This window comes from Rhinoraja longicauda, chromosome 5 (assembly GCF_053455715.1).
Source record: "Rhinoraja longicauda isolate Sanriku21f chromosome 5, sRhiLon1.1, whole genome shotgun sequence".
Classification (NCBI taxonomy): Eukaryota; Metazoa; Chordata; class Chondrichthyes; order Rajiformes; family Arhynchobatidae; genus Rhinoraja; species Rhinoraja longicauda.
This window is the reverse complement of record NC_135957.1, coordinates 79,175,570-79,202,999: the sequence shown is the minus strand read 5'-3', so window position 1 is coordinate 79,202,999 and position 27,430 is coordinate 79,175,570. Positions and strand designations below refer to the sequence as shown.

General features: G+C 41.6%; 1 protein-coding gene across 3 annotated transcripts in view; it reads left to right on the top strand.

The window, feature by feature from the left end:
- Nucleotides 1-27,430, top strand: part of ascc3 (activating signal cointegrator 1 complex subunit 3) — a 328,254-nt gene that overhangs the window by 130,177 nt on the left and 170,647 nt on the right. For all 3 annotated transcript variants that reach the window (XR_013547292.1, XM_078399847.1, XM_078399848.1), the window contains exons 14-15: nucleotides 3,153-3,287; nucleotides 26,692-26,883. Coding sequence is in view for 2 of the 3 variants with exons in the window: in XM_078399847.1 (XP_078255973.1) it covers nucleotides 3,153-3,287; nucleotides 26,692-26,883 (327 nt within the window). In the remaining variant the exon portion in view is untranslated. The remainder of the gene's footprint in view (nucleotides 1-3,152; nucleotides 3,288-26,691; nucleotides 26,884-27,430) is intronic.

Below are 27,430 nucleotides of genomic sequence, written 5' to 3'. Positions count from 1 at the left end.
CATTTATGAATATTGTGATTTTCTAGCAAGATCCCAATGTGAATACTAACAAGACCTTATTGGTCACATCTGAGTAATTGAGTATCACGTAGTTAAATCGCATAATGAAATCAATTGACACCCCCCCACCCCACCACTATTTAGTATAAAACCACCCGTGATGCAGTGGCAAACCTGCCTGCCAGAATGCTGGTCCCCTGCCTGTTGAGTTGCAACCCGTCCCTTTTGTACAATTCACCCTTACCCCAAAACAGATCCCAGTGGTCTAAGAATCTAAATCCCTGCCCCCTGCACCAGCTCCTCAGCCACACATTCAGTTCCTGCCCTCACCAGCATGAGGAACTGGAAGCAAACTGGAGATAACCACCCAGGAGGTCCTGCTTTTCAGCTTTCTTCCGAGCTCTCTAAAGTCACGCTGCAGAATATCTTTCATCTTCTTCCCGACGTCGTTTGTGCCGACATGCACTACCACTTCCGGCTGCATTAGTATGATATGGTTACCTAGTATTACTGATAATTTATTGTCTTATTCATTAGTGTATATTTATTATGTTTTGCATTAATAGACTAGTGATGGACTTGCCTTCATCAGTCAGAGCATTGAGTATAAAAGTTGGGAGATCATTTTGCAATTGTATAAAACGTTGGTGAAGGAACATATTGTGTTCAGTTTTGGGCACCATATTATAGGAAAGGTGTTGCCAGCTGGAAAGGGTGCAGAGAAGATTTGCAAGGATGTTGCCAAGACTCTAGGGCCTGTGCTATGGGGAGAGGTTGAGCAGGCTAGGACTTTATTCCTTGGAGTGCAGTAGGATGAGGGGTGATCTTATAGAGGTGTATATAGGCCAATTCTCTGAATGCATTCAAGAGAGAGCTAGATAGAGCTCTTAAGGATAGCGGAGTCAGGGGGTATGGGGAGAAGGCAGGAACGGGGTACTGATTGAGAATGATCAGCCATGATCACATTGAATGGCGGTGCTGGCTCGAAGGGCTGAATGGCCTACTCCTGCACCTATTGTGTATTGTCTATCATGAGAAGAAATGAAACGGTAAATGCACAGTCTTTTACCCAGAGGATATAGGTTTAAGGTTTGGGGGGAATGATTGATTAGGAACTTGAGGAGCAACCATTTTACAAAGGGGTGGTAGGTCTATGGAACGAGCTACCAGAGGAGCAGATGTCTGAAGAAGGGTCTCAACCCGAAATGTCACCCATTCCTTCTCTCCAGAAATGATGCCTGTCCTGCTGAGTTATTCTAGCATTTTGTGTCTATGTTCCAGCTACCTGAGGAGGTAGTTGAGACAGGTACGATCACAACATTTAAAAAACCATTTGGACAGGTACATGGCAAGGATAGGCTGAAAGCGATATGGGCCAAATGCCGTCAGGTGGGACTAGTGTTGATAGGGCATTTTGGTCGGCCTGGACAGGTTGGCTGAAGGGCTTGTATTCACGCTTCATGACTCTGTTTCTATGACTCTAATTAATTTTGTAGAAGAGGTGCTTTGAGATTAAGAAATCCAAATTTCACTTATCCTTCCTTAGAAAAGATATAACTTAAATAAAATATTTTAAATCAAATTACTTTATTTATAAACTAAAGAATTTAAATAAACACTTACTGAGAAAGAGCACTTTTATGTTCTAGATGCTAAATATTCCAGCCTGAGAGAGAAATAAGATATTTTTTTCCGATATTTTTAACTTTTATTTCAACAATTGTTGAAACACATTTCTAAATGGGGTGAGAATCTAGAAATTGGAGGTGCGAAGGGATTTGGGAGTGCTGGTGCAGGATTACCAAAAGGTTAATTTGCAAGTCGAATCAGTAGTAAAGAAAGCAAACTCAATGCTAGCATTTATTTCAAGAGGGCCTGTATACAAAAACAGGGATGTAATGCTGAGGCTCTATAAAGCGCTGGTATGGCTGCATTTGGAATATTGTGAGCAATTTTGGGCACCATAGCTGAGGAAGGATTGCTGGCTCTGGAGAGGTTCCAGAGGAGGTTTTGAATGATCTCAGGAATGAGTGGGTTAGCCTATGATGAGCGTTTGTCGGCACTGAGCCTGTACTCGCTGGAGTTTAGAAGAATGAGGGGGGGGCTCATTGAAACATACAGAATAGTGAAAGGCTCAGATAGAGTGGATGTGGAGAGGATGTTTCCACTAGTGGGAGAGTCTAGGACTAGAAGTCATAGCCTCAGACTTAAAGGACGTTCTTTTAGGAAGGAGATGAGGAGAAATTTCTTTAGTCAGAGGGTGGTGAATCTGTGGAATTCTTTACCACAGAAGGCTGTGGAGGCCGTCAGTGGATATTTTAAAGGCAGAGATAGGTAGATTTTTTATTAGTTCGGGTGTCAGAGGTTATGAGAAGCCAGGACAATGGGTTTAGGAGGGAGAGATAGATCAGCCACGATTGAATGGCAGAGTAGACTTGATGGGCCGAATGGCCTAATTGTACTCCTATCACTTATGACCTTATAATGTAGTTAATGTTCTAGAGCAGTGTTTAAATGTCATAAGCACAGGGAACGGAACAATAAAATAATGAGGGATCCCTCCTGTACGTTGTCAAGAGAACCGGATAAATGTTAAGGAATGAATGAAAAAATAGCATTCATAACTATCTTCTGATTTATTTAAATCATAGAAAATAGAATGCAAAATTTGGCTTACGAACATGAAACATTAACTGTTTCTTAGTTTAGTTTGGAGATACAGTGTGTAAACTGGCCCTACGGCTCCTGAATCCGCGCCGACCTGCGATCCCCGTTGCACTAACACTATCCTACACATTAGGGACAATTTTTACAATTATTACCGAAGCCAATTAACCTACAAACCTGCGTGTCTTTGGAGTAAGGGAGGAAACTGGAGCACCTGGGCAAAACCCACATGGTCACAGGGAGAACGTACTAATTCCGTACAGATGGCACCCATAGTCAAGATCTAACCTGGGTCTCTGGTGTTGTAAGGCAGCAACTCGACCGCTGCTCCAACGTGTTCGTCCCACTGTTTCTCTTATGACAGATGCTGTGTGACCTGTGATGTGTTTTCAAAATGTTCTCAATTGAAGCAGAATACAAACCTGTTTCAATATTGTGCTTTGTGCTCAGTTTTCTTTAATATTCCTGATGTTGTTTGTTCCCAGGTGATGGTCTTTGTGCATGCAAGAAACGCAACTGTTCGAACAGCCATGGCACTTCAAGAGATGGCAAAAAACAGGGGTGAGATCATGTACTTCGTACCAAAACAAAGTGCGGACCTTGGCTCTGCTGAGAAACAGGTAAGCTGAGTGGAGAACTTTCAAACGATAAAGTGAATCTTTCTGCTCCCCTGGAATTTCTCATGGAACTGCAGCAGAATTGCCCAACACCACTCTGCTGCTGTTCAAGTAAGCACAAAAAATAATAACCCATGATTTTTTTTTCAGCCAGTGAATTGTTAATAATCACTTTTTTGATGCAGAATAACATCATGGACTTTCAAGTAAAAATATAATTCAAAGCATGGAAATGTAGTCTGCAGTAATCAGAGGTACAGTGAAAAGCTTTCGTTACATGCTAACCAGTCAGTGGAAAGACTGTACATGATTACAATCGATCCATTTACAGTGTACAGATACAGGATAAAGGGAATGACGTTTAGTGCAAGATAAAGTCCAGTAAAGTCCGATTAAAGATAGTCTGAGGGGGCATGTGGACAAATTGGTAAGATAGGAAAGGACTAGACAGATAAAATATAATGCAGTAACTTCCTAATTTGAGGAAGGACGTCCTTGCTAATAACGAGAGAGTTTGAGTACAAGAGCAAAGAACTCCTGCAGTTGTATAGGTGCCCTGGTGAGACCACATCTGAAGTATTGTGTACAGTTTTGGTCTCCTAATTTGAGGAAGGACGTCCTTGCTATTGAGGCTGTGCAGCGTAGGTTCACGAGGTTAATCTCCGGGATGGTGGGACTGTCACATTAGGAAAGATTGGAAAGACTGGGCTTGTATTCACTGGAGTTTAGAAGGATGAGAGGGGATCTTATAGAGACGTAGAAAATTATGAAAGGACTGGACAAGCTAGATGCAGGAAAAATGTTCCCAATGATGGGAGAGTCCGGAACCAGGGGCCACAGTCAAAGAATAAAGGGGAGGCCAATTAAAACTGAGGTGAGAAAAAACTTTTTCACCCAGAGAGTTGTGAATTTGTGGAATTCTCTGCCACAGAAGGCAGTGGAGCCCAATTCACTGGATGAATTTAAAAGAGAGTTGGATAGAGCTCTAGGGGCTAGTGGAATCAAGGGATATGGGGAGAAGGCAGGCACAGGTTACTGATTGTGGATGATCAGCCATGATCACAATGAATGGCGGTGCTGGCTCGGGGCCAAATAGCCTCTTCCTGCACCTATTTTCTATGTTCTATGTCTATGTAATCAAGGGGTATGGGACAAGGCCGGAACAGGGTACTGATTGTGGATGATCGGCCGTGATCACATTGAATGACGGTGCTGACTCGAAGGGCCGAATGGCCTACTCCTGTACCTATTGTCTATGTATCTCGAAACCACTAATCCCAGGCATCCAGTCTGAGAATTAACCTACTACCATTACCCACTGCTTCCTTCCATGGATCCAATTTGCTTATCCATTCTGCTACCTCTCCTTGGATCCCATGTGATCTAACCTTCCAGAGCAGCCTACCATGCGGAACCTTGTCGAACGCCTTACTAAAGTCCATGTACACAACATCAACAGCTCTGCCTTCATCAACCTTTTTGGTCGCGTCTTCAAAAAAAATCAATCAGATTTGTGAGACACGACCTCCCACATACAAAACCATGCTGACTATCCCTAACCAGCCCTTGACCATCCAAATGCCTCTATATCCTATCCCTCAGAATACTCTCCAGTAACTTACCAACTACAGATGTTAAGCTCACCGGCCTATAGTTCCCAGCCCTTCTTGAAAAGAGGTACAACATTTGCCACCCTCCAGTTTTCTGGCACCTGGATTTAAGGACGACTCGTAAATTCCAACCAGGCCTCCCGCAATTTCCTCTCTAGTTTCCCACAGTGTCCTCGGATATATCAGATCAGGCCCTGGAGATTTATCTACCTTCAAAGTCGACAGTACCTTCAGTACTACTTCGACAGTAACCCTGACTGTTCTTTAGACACTTACAGTGACTGCTCCAATTTCCTCCGTCCTAATGTCTTTCTCCTCAGTAAATACAGAGGAGAAACACTTGTTTACAACCTTGCCCATCTCCTGTGGCTCCACACAGAGGTGACCGCTTTGATTCCTGAGAGGTCCCACTCTCTCTCTAGTTACCCGTTTCCCCCTTATGTATTTGTAAAGATTTTTGGGATTGTCCTTCATACTACCCGCCAGAGCTATCTCCTGGCCCCTTTTTGCCCTTCTGATTTCCTTTTTTAGTTTACTCCTTAGCTCCCGAAACTCCTCCAAGGATGCACTTGATCCCAGCTGACTATAACTGTCCCATGCATCCTTCTTGTTTTTGACTAATGTCTCAATTTACCTCGTCAGCCAAGCTTCCTTATGATTGCCTGCTTTGCCGTTCACTCTAACGGACACGGACACATCCTGAGCTTTCTTCAGTACACTTTTAAAAACATGCCACTTGGCCGATGTTCTTTTCCCATCTAATAACCTGCTCCAGTCAACTTGAGCGACACCTTCTCTCATACCCTCAAAGTTGGCCTTACCCCAGTTGAGCATTTTAACACGTGGACCCTCTTCGTCCCTATTAATAACTATCTTAAACCTAATCGAATTGTGGTCACTGGTCCCAAAAGGCTCCTCCACCCACACTTCATTAACTTGCCCTTCCCAATTTCTCAACACTAGATCCAGTGTCACTCTCTCACGTGTGGGGACCTCTACATAATGCTTAAGATAAACTCTCCTGAACACTTTTGACGAATTGCATCCCATCTGAATCCTTTACTCTATGATTTTCCCAGTCTATATTGGGAAAGTTAAAATCCCCTACTACAACAACCTTATTTGACCTGCAGCTGTCTGCAATCTCCCGGCACATTTGTTCTTCTAATTCCCGTTGACTATTCGGGGGTCTGTAGTACACCCCCAACAAAGTGATCATCCCTTTGTTGTTCCTCAGCTCCACCCAGAAAGCCTCACTAGACAAACTTCCGTAATGTCACCGCTGAACACAGCCGTGACATCCTCAACCAACAATGCAACCCCTTCCTTCTCTCCAGAGATGTTGCCTGACCCGCTGAGTTACTCCAGCATTTCTACCTTCAACTTAAACCAGCATCTGCAGTTCTTTCCTACACATGCGACCTCTCTCCTCTTTTTCCCTCACCCCTGTCTCTCCTGAAGCTCCTGTACCCCAGAACATTGAGCTGCCAGTCCTGCCCCTCCCTCAACCGGGTTTCAGTCATAGCGACCACGTCCCAGTCGCTCGTACCTATCCATGCCCTAAGCTCATCTGCCTTACCCGTCAGGCCCCTTAAATTAAAATATATGTGCAGTTTAAACCAACCCTCCTTCCTCGCTCTCCGCCTTTCATCTGCCTGTTCTGTCCACTAACGTTTCCCACACCATCATCCATAGCAGCTTCTAGCCTTTCATGTGCCTCTGTCCTGCACAAAATCCCACCCCGCTGCCATTCGTGTTTAAACCCTCCCGTGTAGCATAAGGAAACCTTCCCGCTAAGATGTTGGTCCCCCTCCAGTTTAGGTGCAACCCGTCCCTTTTACAGGTCACCCCTGCTCCGGAGGAGATCCCAATTATCCAGAAATCTGAATCCCTACACCAACTCCTCAGCCACATATTCATTTCCCTTATCTTCATATTCTTACCTTCACTAGCACGAGGTACTGGAAGCAATCCTGAGATCACTACCCTGCAGGTCCTGCTTTTCAGTCTTCTACCCAATTCTACCCAATTCCGTAAATTCTTGTTGCAGAACCTCCTACCTTTACCGACCTATATCATTTGGTCCAAAATGCACAACAACATCCGGCTGCTCCCCCTCACTCTTGAGGATGCCGTGCAGCCGCTCCGAGACGTCCTAGGACCCCGGCACCAGAGAGGCAACATATCATCCTGGAGTCTCGCTTGGTGCCGCAGAATCTCCTGTCCGCACCTCTGACGATGGAGTCTCCCACCGCTATGGCTCTGCACTCCATGTTTACTTCTCTTTTTCACAGTCATCCACCTTCGCTCTTCCTGTATCCTTGGTGTGACAATCTCACTGAAGGTCTTGTCCAGGAAACTCGTTTTCCCGGATGGCCCTGAGGTCATCCAACTGCTGCTTCAGTGCCCCAACATGTTTATTCAGGAGCTGCACCTGGACACAATTTCTGCAGGTGTAGTTTCCAGAAGCACCAGCAGTGTCCCTGACTTCCCACATCCTGCAGGAAACACATTGTACCAACTTGTATGGACAACTTCAGTGGACCAAAAAATCACAAATTTCAAATCAGGTTGCCTCAGCCTCCTCGCCGAAGACTCTTGAGCCAAAGACTCACACTTTACTCATCAAGGCACTTCAGCTCAACAAGGCCGCTCCGCTACAGTTGCACTTCTTTATCTGTAACTTAATCAACTACTTCAGGGCTAATTTGTAGACTACTCGAACCAGGGCCTATGAGGCTCTTTTTAGATCTTCTTTCCCTCTGACTCACCTACTTCCAGCCAATACTTGTTCTCGCCACTTCTGGCTGCTGCTTCTCTCCGACCTTCACGGTATACACTTGAACCGGGCCTTTGGCGCTCTTTTTAAATCTTCTTTCCCTCTGACTCACCTACTTCCAGCTCTCGCTGCTTCTGGCTGCTGCTTCTCTCCGACCTTCACGGTAAACCTGTGAAGTGATATATTATAGAAACGACGACAGGCAATATAAACTAAATTGTACAATGTGAAATGGGTTTGCCAACATCCTCTAGGAGTTACCTCCAAGAGATGGGAGCCGCTTGATATAACTGGTCTTTACTATGTTCCTGGTGGTCATGCTAGTTTCAAATGAAAGATTGCAGACAATCTGCAGAATTTTACAGTTGTGTTCATAGTCCACATTATATCAGTTAAGTTAAACCTCCTTTATTCTCGCATTAACGATTCCATCACCCGACCAGACCCAACCTAAGATAAGGTTGGGTGCTGCCCCATCTATTGAAGACTCTTTACAAACTGAATCAAAAAACTGCCTTGAACACACTGAACTATTCCCATCTGACTTTTTCAGTCAGAGAGTTGTGAATCTGTGGAATTCTCTGCCTCAGAAGGCAGTGAAAGCCAATTCTCTGAATGCATTCAAGAGAGAGCTAGATAGAGCTCTTAAGAATAGCGGAGTCAGGGGGTATGGGGAGAAGGCAGGAACAGGGTACTGGTTGAGAATGATCAGCCATGATCACATTAAATGGTGGTGCTGGCTCGAAGGGCCGAATGGCCTACTCCGGCACCTATTGTCTATTGTCTATCCCATCTAAGCTGCTTGCACTAAGGCAATCTTAGTCAATAACAGGAATGCTGATGTCCCCCCATAATGTCATCCTGTGGTACATGCCTTTCTGTAATTTGCTTACATATTTGTTTAGCACAGCACATTTGGCCCATCTTTGCTATACCAGCTAAAAATGGACTGTAGGCTAATCTTCTTCCTCGGTCTTAGTCGATAACTCTGCACATTATGACTCACTGAGTGCTCATCTGGGTACATATTGATAGTTTGTAAACATTTTGAGAGTTTCTCCTTTTGTCTCCCTTTCAGGCAATGAGCTCAACATTTCTCACTTGTTAAATTAAGCAATTCCTTTTCCTCAACTTCCCTCCAGTCTTTCTGCTGAATGCTTAAATCGGTATTTACAAGTTACTCATATTTCTGCTAAGGCGAATGGGTCCTTTTTGTTTGCTCTGCCTGCATCTCTCATAATTTTAGACACCTCGATTATGTCTCCTTTTAGTTTATTTTTTTCTAATGTTGGCCTTCATAACAAGAGGAGTTGAGTATAGGAGCAAAGAGGTCCTTCTGCAATTGTACAGGGCCCTAGTGAGACCGCACCTGGAGTACTGTGTGCAGTTTTGGTCTCCAAATTTGAGGAAGGATATTCTTGCTATTGAGGGAGTGCAGCGTAGGTTTACTAGGTTTAATTCCCGGAATGGCGGGACTGTCATATGTTGAAAGACTGGAGCGACTAGGCTTGTATACGCTGGAATTTAGAAGGATGAGAGGGGATCTTATCGAAACATATAAGATTATTAAGGGGTTGGACACATTAGAGGCAGGAACAATGTTGGGGGAGTCCAGAACCAGGGGCCACAGTTTAAGAATAAGGGGTAGGCCATTTAGAACGGAGATGAGGAAAACCGTTTTTAGTCAGAGAGTTGTGAATTTGTGGAATTCTCTGCCTCAGAAGGCAGTGGAGGCCAATTCTCTGAATGCATTCAAGAGAGAGCTAGATAGAGCTCTTAAGGATAGCGGAGTCTGGGGGTATGGGGAGAAGGCAGGAACGGGGTACTGATTAAGCATGATCAGCCATGATCACATTGAATGGCGGTGCTGGCTCGAGGGGCCGAATGGCCTAATCCTGCACCTATTGTCTATTGTCTAAATGAAACAATCCTATCTGAGACAATCTTGCCTCGCAATAAAAAAAATCCAGCCGTGTCAATATCCATGAAACCCTCTTTTATGTGCAATTGTATCCTTTCTGTTGCACTAGAAAACCACATATTACTCAATCTGTGGATTCTCAACTGTTTTCTCCATTGCTTGCCCGACTGTCAGTTCTTGTATTCTATTCCTCGACCAGTAAAAGCAGTATTATTTCCATTTTGCAATCTGTATTTCCCACCGTCTTGTCAACTGGAACACTTGATTGCTTGTCATGGAAAAAAACCCCTTTCTTTCAGGATTCACCTGTGCAGTGTGAAGAAAGCATTTCACTACATTGCTTAATATCTTACTAGATTATCTGTTTTGAGTGTTTAATTTTCTGAAAGAAGCTAATTATCCATCAGTTTTTTTCTATTAACTCTGCAGTATTTACATTACTTGTTATTTTCTTAAACCAAAAATCATGTAGAGTTGCTCGAGGGTATGATGGAAACAACTAGATATCTAATGAGAAGAAGACCAAACACAGCACAATAAAATTAAAGAGAACACTAAACTTAGTATAGGCACCATGCAGTCAAAGCAATAATTTGGCTTCATTTGCAAATGTCTTGATGAGTGCTATTTATTATTGACAATCCTGCAAAATTCACAATGAGTGTGCTGACATTTAAAGACAATATTGTTCCTATCCTTATTGAACAGTTCATTTCGTCAAACTGGAGAAGGCAGGTTTCTATAGTGAATCGCTTGCACCACCCAGTGGATGAATAAAGTACAGCTCTTTAATTCAGAAATGCCTGGATACCTTCCATGGTGGTTTTTTAAGCAGTGATGGTCGGGCCCTGGAAAGTGTTAAACAGCAGAGGGATCTAGGAGTGCAGGTACACAGTTACCTGAAAGTGGCATTATAGGTAGAGTGGTAAAGAAGGCTTTTGGTACATTGACATTTATCAGTCAGGATACTGATAATAGAGGTTGGGACGTTATGTTACAGTTGGTGAGACCACATTTGGAGCAATGTGCTCAGTTTTGGTCACCTTGCTATAGCAAGGATGTCATTAAGCTGGAAAGAGAGCAGAGAAGATTTACGAGGATATTGCCAGAGCTCAAGGGCCTGAGCTATAGGGAGAGGTTGGGCAGGCTAGGACTTTATTCCTTGGAGCATAGAAGACTAAGAGTGATCTTAGTGAGATGCATAAAGTCATGAGCGGGATAGGGTGAATGCATAGAATCTTTTACCGAGGGTAGGAGAACCAAATGCCAGAGGACATAGATTTAAGGTGAGAGGGGAAAGATATTAATGGGAACCTGAGGCGCAAATTTTTCACAGAGGGTGGTGGATATATGGAATGAGCTGCCAGAGGAGGTAGTTGACGCAGGCACTGTAACAAAATTTAAAATGCAGTTGGACAGGTACATGGATAGGAAAGGCTTAGGACTAGCTTAGATGGGGTATCTTTGTCAACATGGCCGAGTTGGGCTGAAGGGCCTATTTCCATGTTGTATGTCTCTATGACTCTACAATCAAAATACACTTTAGAAACATGTGCCTGGTTTACTTATTTATAACCAGCACTTCTGTCTAATCTTGAGTCTGGGTTTAAAAAATACAAATATTTGAATATGTATTTCCTGTGAGATAGATGGATGTGCTCTCTTGCTGCAGTGAGGAGTTGATTTTTCCGAGATAGATTACACTTAGAACATTATAATTAATTCCCCACTATTGTAAAATAATGCAGGCTGAACAGTGAGTTCCCTCCTGAGCCTCGATATATTCAATGTCTATAAATCCAGAAGTTGGAGCTACTCTCAGTTGTGTCTGGGGAAAATATAAAAATGTAATCTCTGGAAAAACTCAGTGGGTCAAGCAGCAGCTGTGAACGAAAGAGAAACAGAGTTAACGTTTCAGATCAAAGGCCCTTTGTCAGAATGGGAATGGGTCGAAATCAAGATAGTATCAAACTACAGGCGATTTTTCTAGCATTTTTCTAATTCTTGGGATGTGTGTTCATAATGTAATAGAATTTCACCTGCAGTTTTGACAATTTAAATCTTAAATTCAAATGAAGGATCCATTCCTTAAGGATATGGGGCGAGTTGCCTAAATTTTAAAAAATAGATTAAAAGGTATGGCCGATAACTAAAAATGTGTAACATTAATGTGAAAGAAAAGCCTTTACAAGTTGCAACATTAAAAAAATGTGAGTTAAGTGTGTGATGGAGTATTAATAGAATAACATCTTGTAGTCCAGAAAATTACTGGTCCAACACGATCAAACTCCTGAGTATGCCAGATTAATGGGACTTCACTGCAGATGCTGCGAGAGATTATTCTCCAAGTTCTCGACTCAAGAGATCTATCAAGACTAAATTATTGAATATATTTAAAGTCCGGGTCGACAAAAGGTTTGATCTGTAAGGGAGTTGAGGATTGTGAGGAACATGCAGGAAAGTAGAGCTGAGGTAAGATCTGACCAGCCATAGTTATCGAATGGCAAAGTAGCTTGAGGAGCAGTGTCACTCACCTATGCTCACCCCTGTTTCTGATGTTGTCATTCATGCTTGATTTTTTAAAACTATGCCAGCTGCCAAGTTGTCAGCATCCAGGACACTTGGCTGAGGAAGTAGTTAGATGTTCTGAATACATAACTAAAGGTAATAACATCCAGTGCAAAATTGTGAGCAGGTGGAACATGTGCTTTGCATGCTTGACCAGATGTATTGGGTTTCAGCAGTCCTTGAAGCATTTTTTGTCTCAAATACAGTTTCATTTCCATGAAGGCAGGAGAAATGAGAGCTGGCCGAGGAATATTTGTCCCTGGTGGTTTGGCATTCGGTGCTTGTCAGCCCAAGGCACAAATTTATACAAGCTGTTGGCTGCCATTTCTGGACATGGATTCACGTCACCATACGAGTCACATTTCTCACTGGAAATTATTTTATCCTTTGCATTTGGCCAAGTATTAATTCTCAATTATAATTAATAAATTGTGTTTAATTAGATGCAAACATAAAATACTGAGGTACTTAAAAGAATTGCACTAAATTACCGTTCAATTTCGTACTGTCTTGGAATTCTGATGAAAGAATACACATTCATTAAACCCACCAGCTGGAAGACCGTTTATATATCAAAGGAGAGTTTTGGAGCATAAATAGACTCGTAGAATCTTATAGCACAAAAACAGGTCCTTCAGCCCAACTTGTTCATGCCGACCAAGATGCCCAATCTAAGCAAGTTCCATTTTCCCATATCCCCCAGGACTATTTCTTTCCATTTACCTCTCCCATTGTCTATTAAATGTTGTCATTGTACCTGCCTCAACTACTTTTTTATTGGAGCTCGTTTCATATACTCACCACACTCTGTGCAAAAAGTTGCCCCCCAGATTCCTCGTAAATCTTTCCCATTTCACCTTAAATCTATGCCCTCTCGTTCTTGATTCCCCTACCCTGAGAAGACTCTTTGCATTCGCCCTATCTATTCCCCTCCTGAATTTACTTGGAGGCTGACCTAAAGAAAGACCACGTTTCCGGGCACAAAGGAGGCCTCCCTAGTGTTACCAGGTATGCGTTCCCTGTTTATGTAAACCACAGGGATCTCTGTTGTTATCGGGAGTTTGCAATAGCACTAATCTATTTTAGCGGAATAGCAATCTGCCTGATGCGACACTGATTTGTGCGTTTGCTGTTAACTTCAGAGGAATTTTTTGAGGATGTAACTAGGAAAATTGACAAGGGAGAGTCAGTGGATGTGGTGTACCTCGACTTTCAGAAAGCCTTCGACAAGGTCCCACATAGGAGATTAGTGGGCAAAATTAGGGCACATGGTATTGGGGGTAGGGTACTGACATGGATAGAAAATTGGTTAACAGACAGAAAGCAAAGAGTGGGGATAAATGGGTCCCTTTCGGAATGGCAGGCAGTGACCAGTGGGGTACCGCAAGGTTCGGTGCTGGGACCCCAGCTATTTACGATATACATTAATGACTTAGACGAAGGGATTAAAAGTACCATTAGCAAATTTGCAGATGATACTAAGTTGGGGGGTAGTGTGAATTGTGAGGAAGATGCAATAAGGCTGCAGGGTGACCTGGACAGGTTGTGTGAGTGGGCGGATACATGGCAGATGCAGTTTAATGTAGATAAGTGTGAGGTTATTCACTTTGGAAGTAAGAATAGAAAGGCAGATTATTATCTGAATGGTGTCAAGTTAGGAGGAGGGGGAGTTCAACGAGATCTGGGTGTCCTAGTGCATCAGTCAATGAAAGGAAGCATGCAGGTTCAGCAGGCAGTGAAGAAAGCCAATGGAATGTTGGCCTTCGTAACAAGAGGAGTTGAGTATAGGAGCAAAGAGGTCCTTCTACAGTTGTACCGGGCCCTGGTGAGACCGCACCTGGAGTACTGTGTGCAGTTTTGGTCTCCAAATTTGAGGAAGGATATTCTTGCTATGGAGGGCGTGCAGCGTAGGTTCACTAGATTAATTCCCGGAATGGCGGGACTGTCGTATGTTGAAAGGCTGGAGCGATTGGGCTTGTATACACTGGAATTTAGAAGGATGAGGGGGGATCTTATTGAAACATATAAGATAATTAGGGGATTGGACACATTAGAGGCAGATAACATGTTCCCAATGTTGGGGGAGTCCAGAACAAGGGGCCACAGTTTGAGAATAAGGGGTAGGCCATTTAGAACGGAGATGAGGAAGAACTTTTTCAGTCAGAGGGTGGTGAAGGTGTGGAATTCTCTGCCTCAGAAGGCAGTGGAGGCCAGTTCGTTGGATGCTTTCAAGAGAGAGCTGGATAGAGCTCTTAAGGATAGCGGAGTGAGGGGGTATGGGGAGAAGGCAGGAACGGGGTACTGATTGATAGTGATCAGCCATGATCGCATTGAATGGCGGTGCTGGCTCGAAGGGCTGAATGGCCTACTCCTGCACCTATTGTCTATTGTCTATTGTCAAAATGAGTATATTTAATCTGGTATATACACAAAGTGCTGAAGTAACTCAGAGATAACGTTGCATCTCTGGAGAAAAAGGATGGCTGAAGTTTTGGGTCAGGACCACTTTCTATATGAATCAGATGTACTTGTTTTCCATCAAAAGTGATATTTAGAAATCCAGTGCCCTTTGTACATGTCAGAAACATTGAGTCTCTTAGTCAAAATTATTTGACTTTGGCGGAAAGCTGAAAGCGGCAAGTTATCTTCTGAAACAAAAGCTCCATCTCATTCATTAGTAAACCAAGAGTACTCTGAGTAATACCTTTTTCAGCCATTCTGTCTGATGAGATCCAATATCTGATGCCAGTATGATGACTTTTGAAGTGCTTTGCTGCCTACATTTCATTTAGATGATAAAATAACAAAATATTAATACAGTCTGCATAAATAGAGACATTTATTTCTCCAGTGTATTTCAAGTAGTCATTATTGATCATTGATAGACACAAAAAGCTGGAGTAACTCAGCGGGGCAGGCAGTGTCTCTCGAGAGAAGGAATAATAATGGGTGACGTTTCGGGTTGAGACCCTTCTTCAGACGTCTGCCTGTCCCACTAAGTTACCCAACTTTTTGTGTTTATCTTCGGTTTAAACCAGCATCTGCAGTTCCTTCCTACACATTATTGCTTATAAGTTGATCCAAATAGTACTTTGTTGGGGGGGGAAACTGAAAACAACTTTGCTTGGAGAAAATTGTGTATGCATCCATTTCTTGCTGAAGTCGTAGCAATCATGAAATTTGACCATGCTCATGGTCACTCCTTGAGATACATGTCCCAATTCCCTTCTCATTTGACCACTCGAAGTCTCTGATCCAATACTCTTGTGAAATGTTGTACTTTACTTTGACTTCAACTTCAACGCAGTACAGGGTGGCACGGTGGCACAGCAGTAGAAATGCTGCCTTACCAGCAGAGACATGGGTTCGATCCTGACTACAGGTGCTCTCTGTACGGAGTTTGTAGGTTCTCCCTACGATGATAAAGGAAACAGGCCATACTTAATCTTAGTTCGCAATTGATAATCGTTTTTCTTGTTAAAACAGTCTAAAATATATTTTAATATTGCAGAAATACTTAGCAGGTCAGGAAGCATTTGTGAAAAGCGAAACAAAAATTGACGTTTCAGGTTAAAGACCCTTTATCAGAACTGGGAAAGTGAGAAAACAAATTAGTTTTAAATTACAGAGAGGATAGAGTGGACAAAGGGAGTATCAGCAGACTGGATTGCCCATGTGATCCTGGTATTTATAGTGCCATCTGATGATCAGAATACTAAGGACAGTTAGAGAAAATGAAGGCACTTATAAAGCTGTGAAATGCACATCAGAGCTGCTCTGTACTTGAATCAAAAAGAAAATATTGGAAATGACCTACAAATCAGGCAATGTCTATAGAGAGCAAGAAACTGAGCTAATATTATAGCAGTACTGTTCTGTTCTGAAACAAAGGGGAAAAACCAACTTATCCGTGATTGTTGAATTCAATATCATATCCCAAAGGCTGCAAAGTGCACAGATTTAAGATAAGATGCTGTTCCTAAGGTGTATTTTGGGACAGAGACCACTACCGTCTGCTGCTTATTATAAGATTGTTTTTCTTTTAAGATGAGCAGGTGCCATGAACTGCTGCAACCCTGTTTACATTGCTCTCACAGTATTGTTGACAAGGGAGTTACTGGATCATGTGATAGGAGCAGAATTAGGCCATTCGGCCCATCAAATCTATTGTGCCATTCAATCATGGCTGATCTATCTCTCCCTCCTAACCCCATTCTCCTGCCTTCCCCCATAACCCCTGACACTTCTACTAATGAGAATGATCAGCCATGATCACATTGAATGGCGGTGCTGGCTCGAAGGGCCGAATGGCCTACTCCTGCACCTATTGTCTATTGTCTATAATCTATCTATCTCTGCCATAGAAATATCCGGATCCAATAACAATAAAGAAACAGCAATATAATTGGAATGTCGTAAATGAGGAAGTGGTAGAGATTTGGTTATGAGATACTTAAATTCCAATAGCGTCTGCTTATCCATGTTGAACCCTTACAAACGTGCATTAAACAATCTTTTCCAATGAGGACTGTGACCAGTGGAGTTCCGCAGGGATCTGTGCAGGAACCTCTGCTGTTTGTGATATATATAAATGACCTACATTAAATGTCGATAGGTTGGTGAGTAAGCTTTTTGATGACACCAAAATCTTAGGAGTTGCAGACAGTGAGGAATCTTGGCAAAAGATGCAGTGGGATCTAGGTCAGCTGCAGAAATGGGCAGACATGTGGCAGGTGGAGTTCAACCGGAGCAAGGGTGATGCGTTGCACTTTGGGAAGTTGAAGGTAAGGAAAGAGGATACAGTTAATGGCAAAACTCTTGACAGCATTGATGTGCAGAGGGATATTACAGCTACATACAGCGGTTTGAATATTGAATATTAAAAATAACATTAGCAAATTTGCAGATGATACAAAGCTGGGTGGTAGTGTGAACTGTGAGGAAGATGCTATGAGGTTGCAGGGTGACGTGGACAGGTTGTGTGAGTGGGCAGATGCATGGCAGATGCAGTTTAATGTGGAAAAGTGTGAGGTTATCCACTTTGGTGGTAAGAATAGGAAGGCAGAGTATTATCTGAATGGTGTCAAGTTAGGAAAAGGGGACGTACAACGAGATCTGGGTGTCCTAGTGCATCAGTCACTGAAAGGAAGCATGCAGGTACAGCAGGCAGTGAAGAAAGCCAATGGAATGTTGGCCTTCATAACAAGGGGAGTTGAGTATAGGAGCAAAGAGGTCCTTCTGCAGTTGTACAGGGCCCTAGTGAGACCGCACCTGGAGTACTGTGTGCAGTTTTGGTCTCCTAATTTGAGGAAGGATATTCTTGCCATTGGGGGCGTGCAGCGTAGGTTTACTAGGTTAATTCCCAGAATGGCGGGACTGTCATATGTTGAAAGACTAGAGCGACTAGGCTTGCATACACTGGAATTTAGAAGGATGAGAGGGGATCTTATCGAAACGTATAAGATTATTAAGTGGTTGGACACGTTAGAGGCAGGAAACATGTTCCCAATGTTGGGGGAGTCTAGAACAAGGGGCCACAGTTAAAGAATAAGGGGTAGGCCATTTAGAACTGAGATGAGGAAAAACATTTTCAGTCAGAGTTGTGAATCTGGAATTCTCTGCCTCAGAAGGCAGTGGAGGCCAATTCTCTGAATGCATTCAAGAGAGAGCTAGATAGAGCTCTTAAGGATAGCGGAGACAGGGGGTACGGGGAGAAGGCAGGAACAGGGTACTGATTGAGAATGATCAGCCATGATCACATTGAATGGCAGTGCTGGCTCGAAGGGCCGAATGGCCTCCTCCTGCACCTATTGTCTATTGTCTATTCTCTAACTTCAAGTAACCCTTGCTTTCCCTCGCTCTCCATCCATCCCCCACCCTAGTTCTCCAACTAGTTTCACTGTTCTGATTAAATTTTACTGATTGTCATGCCTCGTTGTCACCTTCCCCATTGCTAACAGTGAACCGTTCTACATTTTCCTTGATCGTCGTCTGCTTTGATTTGTCGCTTTCACAGCTTACCATTCCACATCCCTCTTATCCCTCTTTCCTGACTCTCAGTCTGAAGAATGGTCTCGACCTGAAACGTCAACCATTCCTTCTCCTGAGATGCAGCCTGTCCCGCTAAGTGACTCCAGCATTTTGTGTTCATCTTCTGGATCTTTGAGTCCTAGTTCACAGCTCACTGAAGGTGGTAGCACAAGTAAATAGGGTGGTAAAGAAGGCATATATTTTTGCTTGCCTTCATTGCTAGGGGCATTGAATATAAGAGTTATGAAGTCATGATGCTGCTCTGTAGGACTTTGGTTTGGCTATATTATGTGTGTTGCAAGCAGTTCTGGTTGCCCCATTACAGGAAGGATGTGGAGGCTTTGGAGAGGGTGCAGAGGAGGTTTACCAGAATGCTGTCTTCGAGGCTGAATGAGAGGGTTTCAAGTACTGGGAGAGGTTGGATAGACTTGGATTCTTTCCTCTGGAATTGTGGGGAGAATTGAAAGAAGTATATAAAGTTATGAGAGGCATAGAAAGGGTAGACACTCCAAACCTTTGTCCCAGTTGGTAATGTCCAACACTAGTCAAGTCAAGTCAATTTTATTTGTATAGCACATTTAAGAACAACCCACGTTGACCAAAGTGCTGTACATCAGTTCAGGTACTAAGAATGAACATACAATGACACACAAACATAACAGCACATACATAAACAGTTCACAGCGCCCCCTCAGAGGGCCTCAAACGCTAGGGAGTAGAAATAGGTTTTGAGCCTGGACTTAAAGGAATCGATGGAGGGGGCAGTTCTGATGGGGAGAGGGATGCTGTTCCACAGTCTAGGAGCTGCAACCGCAAATGCGCGGTCACCCCTGAGCTTAAGCCTAGACTGCGGGATTGTCAGTAGCCCCAAGTCGGCCGACCTGAGGGACCTGGAGATAGAGTGGTGGGTAGAGGGCATAGCCGCAAGATGAGAGAGGGAAAGTTTAATGGAGATGTGCAGGGCAATTTTTCATACTGTTGGAGGCCTGGAATGCTGGAATGTATTGTAAAGCGTGGTGGTAGAGGCAGATAAAATAGTGGTGTCTAAGAGGCTTTTAGCTGGGCATATGGAAGTGCAGGGAAAAGAAGGATATGGATCGTGTACAGGCAGATGGGCTCAGTTTAACATGGCATGGTGTTCGGTGTAAGCACTGTGGGTCGTTGAGCCCATTCCTGTGCTGTACTGTTCTATGTTCTATGATAATTCAGTTATGCTGCTGATATGAAATTTTGAAAATAAAATATATAAAAATGTCTGCTTTTGCGTGTTGAGTTGCGTGATTCTCCTGCTGGCTTACACACCTTCCTTTTATTTTTGAACCATTTCTATTTGAATTCCAAAAGAACAGTTAAGCAAAGATTAATTATGTATTGTGGAGAATGTTGAAAGCCGTCTTCTGTATCTCCGATATTGTCTGCCTGAGGAGAATAGTGTTTTGTGAAGTATATTGAAGATGTGGAAAGAATGTGAAAAAAAGTAATCTTAATATATTCCATAAAGGATTTGTGGACACCAGCTTCACCAGTCTTCTGAAAGTAATTATCTGCAAATGCAGTCGTATTGTCTTTGACATGAAATATTAGCTTTGCTTCCATTTCCACAGATGCTGTCAGACCTGTGAGTCTTTCAGCATTTTCTTTTTAAAAAATAATTTTATATACTTCTATCAAGTCTTCCCTGAATCTCTGATGGTTCCAGAGAAAACAATCCAAGTCTATCCCTATAGCTGAAACCCTCTAATCCAGGCAGCATTCTGGTAAACCTCCTCTGCACCCTCTCCAAAGCTCTCACATCTTTCCTGAATGGGGCGACCAGAACTGCTCGTAATACTCCAAATGCTGCCAAACTAAAGTGCGACAGAGCTACTTCATGACTCAATGTACTTAGCAATGAAGGCAAGCAAAACATATTGCTCTTTACCACCCTATGTACTTGTGCTACCACCTTTCCTGTGTGGTATTCCATTGGTCATAGAGAGGGAAATGTTTCTCACTATCCACCCGATTTATGCTGCTCTATGTACTCTCTTGACATTTAAGAAGTATCTAAAGATCATTTGAACAGACATAACATAAAAGGCAATGGACTGAGTACTGCAAAATTGAGCTAGTATACATAGGTAACTGATGGTCAGTACCATTTGCTGGCCAAAATGCATGTTTCCAAACTGATTCTATGACTCTAGAATATTGAGTGATTTGTGGAAAAACATGTAGATGGTTGTATTTCTATGTATCCTGCTTCTTGTTCTTGGTGGTAGAGATCTCTCGCTTAAGGATGCTGTTGGAGTAAATTTGTCTTGTATTGGCAGTGCATTTTTCTTTGAATCGTACAATTGCACCCACAATGGGCCTGTAGTGGACAGAATGGATATTTAAAAACATAGAAAATAGGTGCAGGAGTGGGCCATTTGGCCCTTTGAGCCAGCACCGTCATTCAATATGATCACGGATGATCATCCAAAATCAGTACCCCGTTCCTGCTTTCTCCCCATATCCTTTGATTCCGTTAGCGCTAAGAGCTATATCTTTAGCTTTAAGCCCCAAGAGCTTTAGGGAGCATGTCAATTGGCAGCCTTTGCCCTGGATGCTTTTGAGCTTCCAGCCTATCATTAGATCCCTGTGGAATTTGTATGATTTCTATTAAATTTCTATGAAGGCAGCTAAACAAGACAGTCATAACTAAGCATACATGAATTATTTTTGTTTTCTTGTTCAAGGTTCTGCACTTGACATAGCAGAATAGAGAAATCAGGAATGAAATGCTGAATTTTGCTTAAAAATTGAGACTGACTTTCCCAATTACTGTAACTATGCTGCATATGATGTAAACCAAAGTGCTGCTTAAAAAAAAAAACTTTGTTGTATATAGAATTTGACAACTCTATTTTCTGGTGTAGTATAAATTCTGCATCCAGTTGTAGCTTGACGCTGGAAGATTGGTTTCCCAGCAATGGTTATATTGAATCTGATAAATAGTTAGTGCAAGAGTTCTGATAGTCTTAGCTATAATGCAACCTGATGATGAAAAAGAAAACAAGCTGCCAGGTATCACTGACTTCAGCAGCAAGGATCACTGTGAACATTGAGGAACATTGTGAAGTTTTTCCTTTTCTTCACTTAGAAAGGAGGATGGCCTTTGCCCTGCGTGTCAGCTGCATGTGAAAATGTGCCTTTATATTGTGGAGAAATTTGATGGGAGTTTGAAAATTATACCCAATCTTAGAACGTTGCTTCATTTGAAGAAGCTCAATGCAAGGTTTAGTTCTTATACTTACGAACTTGATTTGAACGTGGTTGGATTGATATTAATTTCAGGAAGATTTGTTAACCAATCGTGAGCACATGAAGTACAATAATGCGTAAACCAGTACAATTCAGTTGCTCACTCTCAAATTACAGATAAGGATCTGGTTATTTAATACTCAAATTCAAATTGTATCTGCATATCCATGTTGAAACATCACAAAGGTGCGTTAAGCAACCAGATAATTGAGTTATGCTGCTGATATAAAATTTTGATGGTAAAATATGTAAAAATGTCTGCTTCTGCTCATTGAATTGGATGATCCTATGCTGTCTTATCCACCTTCTTTCATTATCAGACCATTTCTGTACGATTTCCCAAAGAACAGTTGAGCAAAGATTAATTATGTATTGTGGCGAATGTTGAAAGCCTTATTCTGTATCACTGATGTTGTCTGAGGTGAATATGGTGTTGCAAAGTATGCTGAGGTTGTGGAAAGAATGCAAAAGAAAGGATCTTAGTATTTTATTCCATAAAGGATTTATGTGCTTTACCAGCTTCGCCAGTTCTTCTGAGACTAATTCTCTGAGAATAGAATTGTGTCTTTGATGTGAAATATTATTCTTGTTTCTTCTTCCATGGATGCTGTCAAACCTGCTTCTGAGGCTGTGGGTCGTAAGGAAAGCAAATGAAGTAAATAAGTCATGGTTAGGCAAAGCTATTTTGACCATTGGGCATTAAAAGGTTAGCCATGAAAAAGTAACACCTTGTGGTGGACTTTGGGAAAGAGGGGAAGTGTGGCAAAGGTAAGGAGTTGAGGATGGTGGAATTATAAATGTATAAATTGAAGGAAAGTCAAAGATATCTTAAAATGTAGATTTATACGGAAATATTATTATAGAAATCATCTCCCCTGGAACTGATATAAATTTCATCAGAATATAATCTGGAGTTTTTTAGAATTCACTGGTGTTTGTTTTACAGCTTTAAGTTTGTAGGGATTTGCAAACACATTTATTTTTGATAGGTAAAGCCAAAACAGAAATATAACAATTTTCACGGTGACCTATAGAGTCATCGAGCTGTATAGCACAGAAATGGACCCTGGGTTTTTCCACATTTTCTGTTTTTAATTAACTCTTTCCTGTGTGAAATTCCATCGGACATAAAGTGGAAATGTTTCTCACTATTTACCCTAGTTATGTTGCACTCTCGGGTTCCCTCAGCCTCCACTGCTCCAAAGAAAACAAATGTAGCCTATCTAATCTCTCCTCAAAACTGTAAATTTCCCCGGAGTGGGACAAATATAAAGTATGTCTTCCCAGGCAACATTCTGGTAATTTTTTTCTGCACTCCCTTCCTACAGAGTGGTGAACAGAATTATTCATAGTTTTCCTTCTGTGGTCTAATCAAAGTTTTACAAATTTATACTATGACCTTTGTGCTATTATATTCCATGTCCTAGCTAATGAAGAACAGTATCCCATATGCTTTCTTCACCACCTTAGCTACCCTAACCACATTCCCTTGCGGGATCTACGGATTTAAAATGTAAGGTGACTCTGTTCCTCATTTTATTCTTAGGCGCTACCAGTGAATGACCTATCTGAATAGTTTAGAACGGTAGTCTATATTGTGTTTATTTTGTGTGTATCTTCGATGACTTATTATTTTTCTCCAGAGATGCTGCCTGCCCATTGAGTTACTCCAGCATTTTGTGTCTATCTAGAATGTTACTTTGTTCTGTTTTCATCGCTACAAATTACTTGCTGCAAAGGATTTACATGTAAAAAGCTATATATTGTAATAAAGGCGTTTGCTTCCCTTTCTTAAAAATAAAGTATTGCGAGGAATGCAAAAGTCTTCATCGCAATACATCTAACTAACGTGCCTGAAACCATGTTAACAAAATATGTTACTAGGAAAAGTATATAATTATGGACAAAAGCATGAGTGGCAAGAATGCAAGGTAGTTTAGAGGCTTATAGAATAGAGTAAAATAAGTTTCATGTTTAAATGTTTTTATGTCATAATCCAGTTTTTGTTTTCTAGAATGTGCATTTCTCAATTGTCAGTTTGACAGATACAGCAGTAAAGTTGAAAAAAGTTACATCAGAGGCTTCAGATTATCGATTGATACTGTTCTAGCTAACTTAATTAGCAAGGGCATCACTCTGTTTTAATACTAAAAGTATTAAAGATCAACTGATTTTTGTTTAATTAAACTGAACTGGAAACAAGTGTCAAGTTACTGTAATTGAGAAATTCAATTTTCGCTAACCCTAATCCTATAATTTCCCGAGTTTTGTCATGATTAGCTTTGTAGTTTTTGGTTCTGTGTTGCTTTTTCTTTTAAAGCATTTTATTGTCGCCCTTTGTTCAGTCAGAAAAATGCCAGTTGACAAAGTAAATTATAATGTAATGCTGGGGAGCTGTGTCAAGACTGGCCCCACTATGCATGGAACTCAGGAATTAGTATAGATTTAGAGTCATAGAGTCTTAAACATTTACAGCATTGAAACCTTGGACCCTTTGGCCCAATTTGTCCAAGCTGACCAAGAGGTCTTGACACCGTCTTGACATATACTTCTCTAAAGTCTCCCATGCTCCAAAGAAAAAAATCCCAGCCTATCCACACCTTATAAATCAAGCAGCTCAGTCCCAGCAACATTGGCATGAATCTTTTCTGCACCATTTCCAGCTTAACGACATTGTTCCTATAGCTGGGCGACTGGAACTGCGCACAGTGCTACAAATGTGGTTTCACCAGCAATTTACTCACTTGCAACATGACAGCCCAACTCCTGTTTTTGGCTGAATGTTACTAAATTAATTAAATTAAAGTCCATCATTATTAGACTGGAAATATGAAAAAATGTATTTCAAAACAATGCGAAATCAGCACTAGCAGTTTTGCAACAAGTAGAATCAATTGTGTCTATCATTTGTTTCAACTTAAAATGAGAAAGTCCCATTGTAAATAATTGTAAGCGTTTCTCGACACTGTTAATTGCAGTTTATTGTCACATGTACTGAGGTACAGTGAAAAGCTTCGTTGTTGCGTGCTATCTGGTCAGCAGAAAGACAATACATGATGAGCATCAAACTGCCCACAGTGTACGCATACAGGATAAAGGGAATAATGTTTAGTGCAAGATATGGTCCAGGAAAATTTGATTAAAGATAGTCTGAGGGTCTCCAATGTGGTATATAGTAGCTCAGGATCGCTCTCTAGTTGGTGATAGGATGGTTCAGCAGATCTGTAAGGTGTTCCTATGTAAACCTGCCTCACACCAGTGATGTGCAGTCTGATTGTGTCAGTGCTGGGAATATGATTGGAGTGAAGTTTCATTTGGTTTCACTTTATTCCTTGTGAGGGTTGTTGCTTCGTTGAATGAGTTCCAAAATGATTCAAAGTGATTGCCGCTCCTTAGTTTATTTCAGGTATAAAAACATAAATAAGATGAGAGAAATGAAGTTTGCCATTACAGCATAGTGGTCTTGCCTTTAAAATCAATTTGAAAAGTGGTACAAAATCAAAAATCAAATACTGCAACACAGTCATTTTAATTAATCGGTTTTGCTAGAGATTGAGTTCAGTTCTGACCGAGTGCTAGCTTTTCCCTCAATTGAGAATAAATTGGCTAACAATCTTGTTAGCAAATGTCCAAATTCCTCAGGCACTTGGATGGCATTTAGAATTCATGAAACCTTTGCACAGATTTACATAAAGAGCAACTGTGACTCTTTTGTCTTGGCCTTAGAAAATGTATCCATGCTCTGGCCCGATTTGCTGTGAAACCAATCCTTTACTTAAGTTGACAGTTGGCCATTTTCTATACTCTCACAATAGCATTTGTGGTTTAATTCTTCTCAACGTTCATCTCATAGATTAATATATTTGCTGGGAATAGTCTGATAGTGCAGTGGTCTCAAAAAGGAGAAATAAAGGCACATAGGCCATGGAATCTGCGGTACAGGAAAGGAGTGAAAGAAAATCGTGAAGTGGCAACATTATCTAGAAAGTTCTAGACATCAAATGCTACATCGCATGCAAAAAGGCTGTAGGTATATCCTGAGTGGAATGTGACTTTCAACATGAATGTTGACCATTGAACTCTTAATTATAAGGAGACTCTTGCCTTCTAGCACTTTCTACTGTGTTATCTGATATTCAAACATATCCATTACAGTAATGATTATTGCAAATTGGATGGGCAGAGCTTTCCAGAGCATTATTTATATACGACTAAAATTGACATTTAAAATATAATTAACAAATTTGTAGTATGCCTGGTCAACCTTTTACCTTCTGCTCGGCTGCACTACTATGGGGCAGATAGGTTGTGCTCAAAGATACCAGAGGAGCAAGATAGACCACTCGACCCTAAAAACCGTAGTAGGTCATGGCGCCATTTTAGGAGGCAGAAACTTACAGAAACATTTAAAAAGAAAAAGAACAAAAATCTGCGAATTGAGAGATGGGATATATTCTGCATTTTAATGGTATCATCACACATACTGTTTTCCCAAAACACTGATTACACTGCGAGAGGCATAGCGAACGGCGGGTTTTGCTTCCTAAAATGGCGGCCGTTACGCTCCTTTGCGTACTACACTTCAGTATAGGCGATTTCAACGTAGTGGTCCATCTTGTTCCTCTAGTATCTTTGGTTGTGCTGGCCTTTCACTTGGAGGATTCTCATGTATTTCAGTTATTCTCAATGGGTTGGTTTCAGACTGCAGCTTCCCACCAGGTGAAGCGGTGGTCTGGGCAATCTAGACATGAAACAAAGATAAATGTTTTGCCTGATGTGAGAAGCAATGCTGTCGTTCTGAGAGGGAAGAGTCGTGTCATGCTCTACAATGTGATGAACTTCATGGAGGACTTGTGTGGTCCAAAATGTAGTTCCATCGTTTCAACCTCCAAACCAATGTGCTGGGTGCAGCTGAAACAATACTGCAACTTATTGTTGTATTCTGCTTATGTTATTTAAATGTGTCCTCTGTTTACTCTCTGATCTGCTGGTCCAAGTATGTTTACTCTCATGTGGCTGACCCCTGAGCACATCTCTCTGTTCCTAAATAATGGAGAAATATCACTGGGAAACTGCAATTTATTACTATAAAATATTCTAATTTGTCCACTAAGAAAGATTACCATGGCAGTAAGCCACTTAGGGCATTTCAAATAATTGATGCTAAAGCTGGCAATGGATTGTAATACCTGTTTTTTTTTGGTATGTCTGCAGATTCAGAAGTCGCGAAACAAGCAGTTGCGTGAGTTGTTTCCAGATGGATTTGGCATTCATCATGCAGGGATGTTGCGTCAGGACAGGAACTTGGTTGAAAATTACTTTTCTCGCGGGCACATAAAAGTGTTGGTTTGCACAGCTACATTGGCCTGGGGAGTTAATCTTCCAGCACACGCTGTCATCATAAAGGTAAATTGAAATAACCCACAAATTTCTATCTGGTTTTCATAAAACAATAGGTTTCTACTTCTAACCTGTAAAATGTTGGGCTACTCAAAACTGATGTGGAATAAGGGTCTGAACTATAGGCAATCACACAACATTTTTGATGAGATTCTGTTTGAGTTGGGTATACCCATAACCTGATGAGAGAAAAGCATTTAGACAACAGTAGAACAGAGGATGGTATTAGAAAGATATATGGAGTATCATACACATAGATGTCATCAAATTCATTTATTGACATTTATGGCCGAATTATGAATTATTCCACTGAAGAATTGTGATCCAATTGTTACTTGAGTAGAATGCATAATTGGAGTGATTAAAAACTTGAGGAAAATATAAATTTCTTTGGAATGAGTGACCAGAAGGTAAACACTACTTATTCATCTATCCAACAAATGTTTAACAATTGTATGTAAAATAATTATGTAAACCATAACAAAGGGCCAAAATTCCACTTTTGTTGCTCCAGATTCCACCAAAATTATGTTTGATATAATAATTATTTTAA